The 9,971-nt window shown below is 27.7% G+C and overlaps 1 protein-coding gene across 1 annotated transcript; it reads right to left on the minus strand.

The window, feature by feature from the left end:
• Positions 1–1,946: 1,946 nt before the first annotated feature.
• Positions 1,947–8,100, minus strand: LOC114184262 (protein NRT1/ PTR FAMILY 7.3-like). The gene is made up of 5 exons (XM_028071552.2): positions 7,951–8,100; positions 6,849–6,975; positions 4,252–4,469; positions 3,071–3,624; positions 1,947–2,986 (listed from the first exon to the last, which is right to left on the minus strand). The coding sequence occupies exons 1-5, from the start codon at positions 7,975–7,977 to the stop codon at positions 2,116–2,118; spliced, it is 1,797 nt and encodes a 598-aa protein (XP_027927353.1). The 5' UTR covers positions 7,978–8,100; the 3' UTR covers positions 1,947–2,115.
• Between the last annotated feature and the right edge of the window lie 1,871 nt (positions 8,101–9,971).

The following is a 9,971-nucleotide window of genomic DNA, read 5'->3' on the forward strand; positions in this document are numbered from 1 at the left end:
ATATTATAAAATTCGTCAAGAATACTTAAAATTCATTAAAAATATTTAAAATTCATTGATAAATAAAAATTATCAAGAATTTACCGACCGATGACAAAAAAATTGCCAATAAATATTGTAATTTATTTCATCTTCTTCCTCTCTCTTCTTCATGATCCTTTTATATATTTTTTTCATTTTATTTCAATTTTTTTAATTATTTCTTGTATTTTTTCTAACACATGCATAATTAATTTATAAACATATCTCATCATATTGGGTGAAAAATTTAGTGTGTAATTTACCGACGAATTTACATACGTTTTGTTATTCATTAATCAAAATTTATTTTACCGATAAATATTTACTAATGGACTATAAAAAATCAATTACCGATAGATTTATCGACGAATTTTATCACCAATCAAAGAGGGAAATGTAGTGTAATTTTTTTGATAAAATTTACTGATGAAAACAATTCTTTGCTGATAATAATAAATCTAGATTATTGACAGATTTTATTGAAAAAATTTACCAACAAATATTTTCCATTAATAATTCAAATTTTAATTTACCTATCTATGAATCTTATTGATAGATTATTTCTGTTGGTAAATTTTATTTTAACAAAAGATTTACATCCGTCAATAATTAAAGAATTTTGTGTAATATAAATTAAAACTAAAGAAAAAAAACAATGTCCTCTTGGTGATACTGATTACCATGACCTAAAACTCATCGTATAATTTCTAAGCATACTAACCATATAAAAGTAATAATATAGAATTAGTTAAGTAAATAAAAATAAATTTATTTAAAACGAAAAAAATAGAAAAACAATTCAAAGTAGTGTTCACTTGGTGATACTAATTAATTACCATAACCTAAAACCTACACTTATGATTCCTAATCATAAGCTAGCCATAACAACTTGGCATATATAGAAGGATTAAACTCCCAATACTTGGGATGTACAAGTATGAAGTAAAAAAAAAAAAATTATTTCTATTTCACAGGTAAAGTTGGGATAAATTTTTGTAATATAAGGAGTGACACAATCATCGATAATCTAATTTTTGGAAGATGCGTGATAGAGTTGGACACTTGTAATTAATAACATCACATGACACAATCATCGATAATCTAATTACATGGAACACAGTTGGCAACAAATCATGTTTTACGTGCATCTCTTGTTACAAAAGCCCTCCATGAAAATGACATCTTTGAAATCAGCATGCCCAGGTAAACTTTATATATAAATTTCGTGATTATACAGTAACTAAACCATGAAAAGGATAGTCATTTTACTTTTTAATTTCATCAAAATATTTTTTATAGTTACATTATTAATACAAAATATTTTTCAACTTATATAAAATTAAATACGGTTAAAAGAACTGGAAGATAAATAAATAATGTTTTTAAACAGAGATAAATAATATTTTAAAGAAAAATAAATTGCTAGGTTTCAATTTTGTCAACTCATCATTCTCCTCCAACTTTCTTTATCTCTGTGTCACTATTTTTTGTTTCTTTGTTTTTACGTCAAAGTTTCAACTTGGCTTTAAGGAGACAGGGGACACGAAGTCAGTGTCATGATCCTTAACTTTAAAAAAGAGAGTTCAATTGGTCAAAGTCCTTTTCACTACCTCCAAATTTGTTAGGTTGGTTTCTTTGAAGTCCAAATTGGCTTCAATGTGATCGTGAATCGTGAAAGCCACTTACCACAATATTTATTTCGCCTACATCACATAACTTTTTTTTTACTTTTTGGTGCCACTCACATAACCTTTATTGCCAGTCAAAGGAGAAGGGTTTCCCACCATTAATTGCAATGTTAAAAACTGTTAAAACCTAGAAATAAAATAAGCAGAAGAAGCTGCTATCTTTTCCCTTTATCATTTTGTTGATATCTGACTCAACTCATCGTAGTAAGAACTTTCAACCAGATCTTTCAATCTTGATAAGTTTTAATATATGTTTTAATATAAAATAGGTGTAGAATATATATAATTGTACATGAAATACACCATCGAATAGAATCATCGCAAGCTTCAATAAGAGAAATGTACATAGATTTCTCCATTATTGCAACAAGACCATACTTAAATTATCATCTAATAAAATACATGTCTACACTATAACCTCACGATTTTCCTTCTTGATGTCTTGTAATTCCTGGTTTCCTTCAAATTTGACATATTTATACCACTTGGCCAATGCAATGTAAACAACAAGATCAACAGCTGTTAGTGCTGCTAAGAGAAAGAAGAACCTGTCCAAATGTCCTAGGTTTAGGTTCCCAGGTATCCATCCAGGTATGTCATTTTTGGTGGAGATTTTCATGACAATGGCAACAAGCAAACTACTTACGTAGTTTCCTAGTGATATTGATGTCATGCACAGTGCACTGCCAAAGCTTTTCAATCCTTCTGGTGCCTGTCCGTTGAAGAACTCCAACTGAGGCACGTACATGAAAACCTCTGATGCTCCTGTGAGTACATACTGTGGCACTTGCCAAAACACCGACAGTGAACTTGACCCATCGCATTTAACACAATCTTTTATTGCATACTTCAGCCTGAATTTCTCCACCAACCCTGCTGAAACCATGGCCATGATTGCAAGGACCAGACCAATCCCCATCCTCTGAAGCTCTGTGAGTTTCGATTTCATTGTCTTCGCCACAAAAGGGTCAAGAGCGTGCCTGTAAATGAAGATGAAAAAGGCCACTCCTAATATGTCGAAGCTGGACATGCTCGCCGGAGGAATGTTGAAACCTGGAATTCCAGTGTCCATAGCATCTCCTTGCACCACAAATAGTGATGCCATTTGAGCAAAAACAACCGAGTACATTATGGTGCATAGCCAAATCGGGAGTAGTCTCAGTACGCATTTCACTTCTTCTACTTGTGTCACAGTGGATAGACGCCATGGACTGCGTTTGTTCTCTTCTATCTGCTCCAAATCTTTTGATGTCACAAATGCTGCTTTATCTAAGAACCTGACAAAAATCAGTATAAAAATTCATCACTACATTCTTCAAAAACAAATATATCTATAGGTTTTGTAATGATGATGTACAGACCTAAATCCTTGTGTGTGGAGCAATTTTCTCCTTCCATTGGGTGAGGATTCTTCAACCTCATAAAGTTTATCTTGAGCTGATACCTTGACCTTCCATTTTTTTGCTGCAGCAACAAAAACCTGGGCAACCCTAGGTAGAGGGTTTCCAACAGGTTTAAAGTATCTGTACCTTCGTGTGCCACAAAGGAACAAAATCAATGCAATAGCAGCAGAAGCAGCTGATGCCCAGAATCCCAAAGTCCACTGTCCCTTATCCTCAAAATAATCTAATACGGTGTTTGAGAAGAGGGAGCCAAGGTTCAAGGCCAAATAGAAGTAGCTAAAGAATGCTACTTTTGAAAGCTGTTCCTTAGGATCTCCTTCATCGAATTGGTCAGCCCCAAATGTGGCTATGTTAGGCTGATATCCTCCGTTTCCCAAGGCAACTAGGTATATGGAAACATAGAAGAAAGCCGTTTGATATGATGAGTGTGATCCACACAGTAATTCTTTGTCACCACAACCACTCGGCTTCAGTAGGAAGATGTGAGATGACAATGATAATAAAACCAAACCCTGTCATATCAAAATCATTAATTTTGATTAGGTAGTCTAAGTAAATAATTTTGATAAAAAAATTTAGATTAAGTAGTGACAGATAACTATCCATATCTACTCCTTCAAAAGTTAAAAGTGTGAGAAGCTAGCTAAATGAACAACATAAAAGATGTTTAGTTTCCAAAACCCGAACCGGATTTTACTAATTTAGACAAGCAGTTCTTTCGTATAGACCAAAATAAACTTGCTTAATCAAATTGATGTTAAATTGTTATGTATTGTTGTTTACTTAAAAAGTCATTAGGATTCGGTCAGCGGATACGAATGGGTGAGAGTAGTGTATGGAAATTAAGATGAAAGTTAGTACTACAGAAAGTTTGGTTTTGGGTTGTATGAGACGTCCCAAACCACGATTTGGTGTAAGAGATTATCTTTTTTGACTTTTGCTTAAGCTATGATGAGTCCCAAAATAAAAACCAAACAAACTGGTTAACCCTAATAACTAGGTTAGGACAGCATTAATGGACAAATTCATGGTTTTGAGGAAGAATTCATTTTTGCTGAGGTTAGATAGTTAGAAAATATTTTGGTTTATGTGTGTGTGTTTGGTTTTGCTTGATTGGGAATGTACTAAAGACAACTTACGATGACAAATATGAGTTGGAAGATGGCGCAGGTAATGTACCTTCCCCAGTAAGAGTCACTGAGGAAGGCTCCAAGAAGAGAGAAAATGTAAACTGTGCCAGTCCACTTGCTCACGTTGTTGGCTGCATCAGCATTGTCTTGACCCATCACTCTCGTCAAAAACAACACCAGATTCACTCCCACTCCAAAGAATGCCAGCGTTGCAAGACCTTGATTCACTGTAACAGTAAAACACATTACACAATCAATAAATATTATTTAATCACATTTTTTTTAAATATATATCTGCTTTAGTTGCATTATCAATATTATTATGAAAATTATCCAGTTATCATGTGTTAATAACTTGGCAAAAGCATGGAATTCTCCCGAGTTCTTACACCATTTTATGCAATAATCTTTTCTGTAAGTGTCTTTTCATTAGATTATTTCTTACAAGTATTTTTTTCTTTTCTTTTTCTTTGTTAAGTGAATGACTATGAAGCCAATCTTTCCTATGAAGTTGTTCAAATAAAATCTAAAAAGTTAGAATAACACCTAGTTTTATAATTATTTTGCATGGCTGTATAAGTGTATAGGTGATATCTTTAAATTTATAATATAATATTTTTTAAATACTATTATATACTTATAAATAATTTGAATATTTGCTGCACTTTCAAAATACACCCATTAACATTAATTTATTAGTTTTAAAATATATTAAACAAATTTGTAAAGTACCAGCATCAGTATATTTTTAATGTTCAACTAAAGATAATAAAAAAAAATCAAGAAAGAATTTAGACTCTAAAATAGTGGGGCTAAAGGAAAGAGGAAGTGAGAGTAGTAAACTACAATGAGAGAAAAAAAAATTATAGAAGTAAATAGATTCTAGAAAATTAAGAGAAACATAATTAGTAAAATTATATTACATCAACTATAATTAATAAGTTTAGGAAAAAAAAGAAATCTATTATTTTATTTATTTTTAATAATTATTTTTATTTAATATTGTTTTTAATTTAATTGTTATTTATTAATCTTATAATTTAGGTTGTTGTTATTTTAGTTATTTGTTAATCTATGCGAATTTCTATCCTTATTTTATTTATTAATCATATAATTACTTTGGTATTTATTAATCTTACTATTTATTTATTTGATTATTTTATAACTATATTTTTTGAATAAGATGTCTTTTACATTTTATGATTTGATCGAAATTTTTCAAACTTGTCTTATTTAATTATTTTATATTATTTAATTAATGTTTTTATATATTTATTATTTTGACAAATAAAAATAATTTTAAATTTTGAAAAAATAATAAGATTATTGATAAAAAAAAAGATTTGAACTATCGTGGTTAGAAGTTCAACCTTAAAAATTTAAATCAGTAAATAATATTGAAGATAAAATAATTTATTTTTCTTTTTGTTAATACGATAAAATTCATTTAGTCATTATAAAATTAATTTTAATGTTTTTAATCTAAATTAAAATAAAATATATAGATGAAATTTAAAAACTAATAAAATATATATATATATATATATTAATTTAAATAGATAGAAATGCAATAAACTTTACAAATTCATTATGTTCATTTTTTTGTCATAAAAGTCTGATCATACAATAAACTATCACTTAAGGTTACATTTTTAAGTTTGCTTTTTGTCCAAATATGTAGATTAATAATTTTGTGATTTTATTTAAAAAAAATTATGTAAAATTATTTGACTTTATATTTTATATTTATTATATATATATATATATATATATTAATTTAAATGGATAGGAATTTACTAAAGTATACAAATTCATTGTGTGCATTTTTTTTATGTCATAAAAGTTTGATTATACAATAAACTTTCAAGCTTACATTTATTTAAGTTTGCATCTTGTCCAAATCTGCAGATCAATAATTTTGTGACTTTATTTAAAAAAAAAATTATGTAAAATTATTTAACTTTATATTTTATATTTTGTTACATTTTGTTATATATATATATATATATATATATATATATATATATATATATATATATTGTATAAATAGATAGAGAAAAAAAATATGAATAAAATAAAATAATAAGTTTCTTTTGTAACATATCTCTTATATCAATCATATATCTTATATCTCTCCTAACTTTACCATTTCTACAAATTTACAAATTTTTAACACTCAAATATTTTATATTGTATTTATATAACTCCTAATATTTTATATTGTAACATGACTCTTAAAATTTCATAAATCCGTATCAAATTCTCAAAATTAAAATAAAGACTTAAATGAATGTTCACTATACTAATAACGTCCATAGAGGTAATTTTTTTCTATCACCCATTATCCACATCAACATTTAAATTAATATATTTTTCGCCAACGATATAATTATGTTAGGAGTAAGATAATGAAAATGATACGGAAATATATATAAATACACATACATACGCATGCATATATATATATATATATATATATATATATATATATATATATATATATATATATATATATATATATATATATAAAAGAAGATGATAACATTATATTATTCTAGAAAAAGGTTGAAATGAATAAATGAATATGTATGAGTTTAGTTAAGTACCTAAAATCAAAATTCCAGTAACCCAAGTACCAGTTCTTTTTCGAACTGCAGGATGACCACGGCTATCAATAGCTCCATCTGACGTGCAAACGTCGTCGTCTCTGCTCATCTTTCCCTTCATTTTCTCCTAAATAGTATCATCAAATAATATTAGATCTTACTTTGACCGGAATCATAATCATAGCTACCACATATACTTTTCTCTTCTTTTAACTCTCATCTATAACTTGTACTATTTACTAAATAAATTACTTCAAGGTCGTTATTTAAAAACTTATTTAATTAAAAAACCAGGTTAGACAATAAAATTTGTCTTCAATATGGTAGCTAACTACTTACGTATACAATTCATATATAGTTTTTGTTATGATATTTCAAAAACTATATATTTTTTAGTTATTATTTTAAATTGACCCATTAACCTACATAAAAATTAGCCCTTTTCATTACATTTTTTGTGCATAAGCGAATAATATGTCTATAAAATAATTCTATGAATAAATTTAACTTTAAGATAAATTAATTTTTAGGAATTTCACATTTTCAAACGGAAAAAATATTCAGTTACTATATGTTGGTATTAAATTAGGCGTTTAGCTAACTTCCTTTATTTGGCAAGTTTTTAATTTTAATTTAAAAAAGATGAATTATGAAAAGCATTAATGGTAGAGTAGGTATTGTTGTTTAAGGGAATTAATCTTTTATCACGGAAGGACTGAAAAAATTGGAGTTGTTTGGCATTTATTAATGACAAGTCACTGTTTGAATCCGTAGGAATAAGGAAAAGAGAAGAAAATTGAAAAGGCAGGGAAAGATAGAACAAATCGTGCATGCATGATTAATATCTGTATAATTGTGTTACAAACGCAAAAGAACAATATCTGAGCAAATCAAATGCATGCACTCGAGGTCTTCGATGATCCATTTGATGTTTCACATGTTGTTGTTACACGTGCTGCTACATGTTTCACAATATTCATGCATGCATTAGGTGAAATGAGGATCATTTCAACTACTCGGATAAAAAAAAAAGGTTGACAAAAGGAACGAGAATCACGAAATGATAAAGTTTTGAAAAAAGTGAACATAAACTGGAACTTACCTTTTTATTAAAATAGAAAGAAGCCATTGTTGTGGTTAGAGTTGGACGTTAGGGATATGGAAGAGATATATAGATGAGAAGTTGAAGAATATTGAAGATGTATATATAGCAATTTAAGCTTAGGATGTGTATACGACAAACAAATAAAGAGAAGTTAGGGATGGAAAATGCAAAAAGCTTGGTACAATGTTTTTCTTTTTAGAAGAAGGTGATATAGTTTATCTTTTAGGTATACCTTAGGCATGGTGTCAGTCGTAATTACTGCATAGTTGAAATAATTGTGCCCAACTTGATTCTCTTAAATTATATATAAGGAAAATATAAAAAAATGGAACCGTAGTTTCTAAGTTTTTGTACTAAAAAAAATGATTTTAAACAATTTTTAGTTTCAGAATTATAGTCCTTGTTATTAATTGGAATGTGGTAGCCACTTAACTTATTATGAACTATGAACCTAACTTAATTAAGATAGCTGATAAATTGAATCGCTCGGTCTAGTTTAAGTTAAAAGAAGTAGGGTGAAAATTGGGATAGGGACAAACTGCTTCTAGAATTTGAACATTATTATTTAATGCAATTTTGTATAAACATTGTACAATCAATGTTTTAAGATGATATCGGCCACAAACGTTTGTCACGTGTCGGCCCGTTATAATTCGCATTACATTAGAAAAATAATTAAGTGATAAAATACTAATCAAATATTCGGTAGACTTTATTGCATAGCATCATGGTACGATTATTTTACAATTTACTCCACCATTATAAAACTATATAATCTATCAAAATGTAGTTTAAAATAATTATTTAGATTATGATTGGAATCCTAGTCTATTATTATTTATACATTACAGTTCTCTAATCATAATCTATTATTACTTTTAGACTACAATTATCTAAATAAAAGTAGTTTGTTATTACCTATAGACTATCATTTATATATAGATTATAATTCTCCAAATAATCTTAATCGATTGTGACTTATAAACTATTCTTTTAATAATTATAGCTTATTATCCTTTGGATCTTTTCTCAAAATATATATATATATATATATATATATATATATATATATATATATATATATATATATATATATATATATATATTATTTTAGTTTCTCTATTCCTACTTAAGCAATCCAGATAGAAACAAAACTAGAAATAATAGATCTTTGTTGGTCTGCCTTTCAACATATTATATGAGGTATGAACTAGAAGAAGAAAAAAAACACTACTTAGGGTCCGCTAATATAAAAATGAAACGAAATAAGGTTTTGTATTGAATATCAAAATGAAATAAACTAAATTTATGCATCCAATATGTTAGAATTAATTAACGAATTAATTCTATTATGTAACTCATTTAAACTATTATAATATATCCAAATATTATTTAATAAAATATAAGGATCTATTGATTATTGTGGGAAGTTTTGATAAAATAACTTAAAGATCAAATAAGGTTCATCCCTAATTGATGGACATTGATTTATACAAAGAATTAGGGTTTTGGCCATAAGGTTCTTCCCCAATAATTCATCAAGGAAGAAAGTCTCAGGGGAGAAAGTAAGGCAAAAAGATAAATTAGGAAAATGAGGTTGAAGAACAAAGATTGAAGAACACATTTTCATTGAATTTCTCATGGATCAAGGTTAGTATTCTATTATGATTTATGTACGTGAATGTGTGGGACTCATGAATCTTAAGATCTTAGAGTAGTTTTCTATAATGAATTATTATCATGTAAAAACTATAATTCATTTATACAATAAACCAACTATATAAAATTATACTAAACAACATATTCAAACAATAAATAATTCAAATAACACATAATAAATAATAAAATATAAATCATCATATATAGATTTTTTAAATGCATTAAAATATGTGAAGAGAGAAATACAAACCTGGAAACATGCTTGATTACGAACGTGAGTAACACAACTAGTGTGGGTGGCAACACAATCACACAAATAGCAAAGCATGAACAAGAATTTAAGGTCGAGCAAGAGTAGA

Source organism: Vigna unguiculata, chromosome 5, assembly GCF_037176805.1.
Source record: "Vigna unguiculata cultivar grain cowpea cultivar isolate G323 ecotype 2 chromosome 5, ASM3717680v1, whole genome shotgun sequence".
Taxonomy (NCBI): domain Eukaryota; kingdom Viridiplantae; phylum Streptophyta; class Magnoliopsida; order Fabales; family Fabaceae; genus Vigna; species Vigna unguiculata.

Coding starts and splice junctions, on each gene's coding strand:
- LOC114184262 (XM_028071552.2), bottom strand. CDS start 7,977: ATGGCTTCTTTCTATTTTAATAAAAAG. Junction 3,625..4,251: donor TCCAACTCATATTTGTCATC/GTAAGTTGTCTT, acceptor TTGATATGACAG/GGTTTGGTTTTATTATCATT. Junction 2,987..3,070: donor CTCCACACACAAGGATTTAG/GTCTGTACATCA, acceptor GATTTTTGTCAG/GTTCTTAGATAAAGCAGCAT.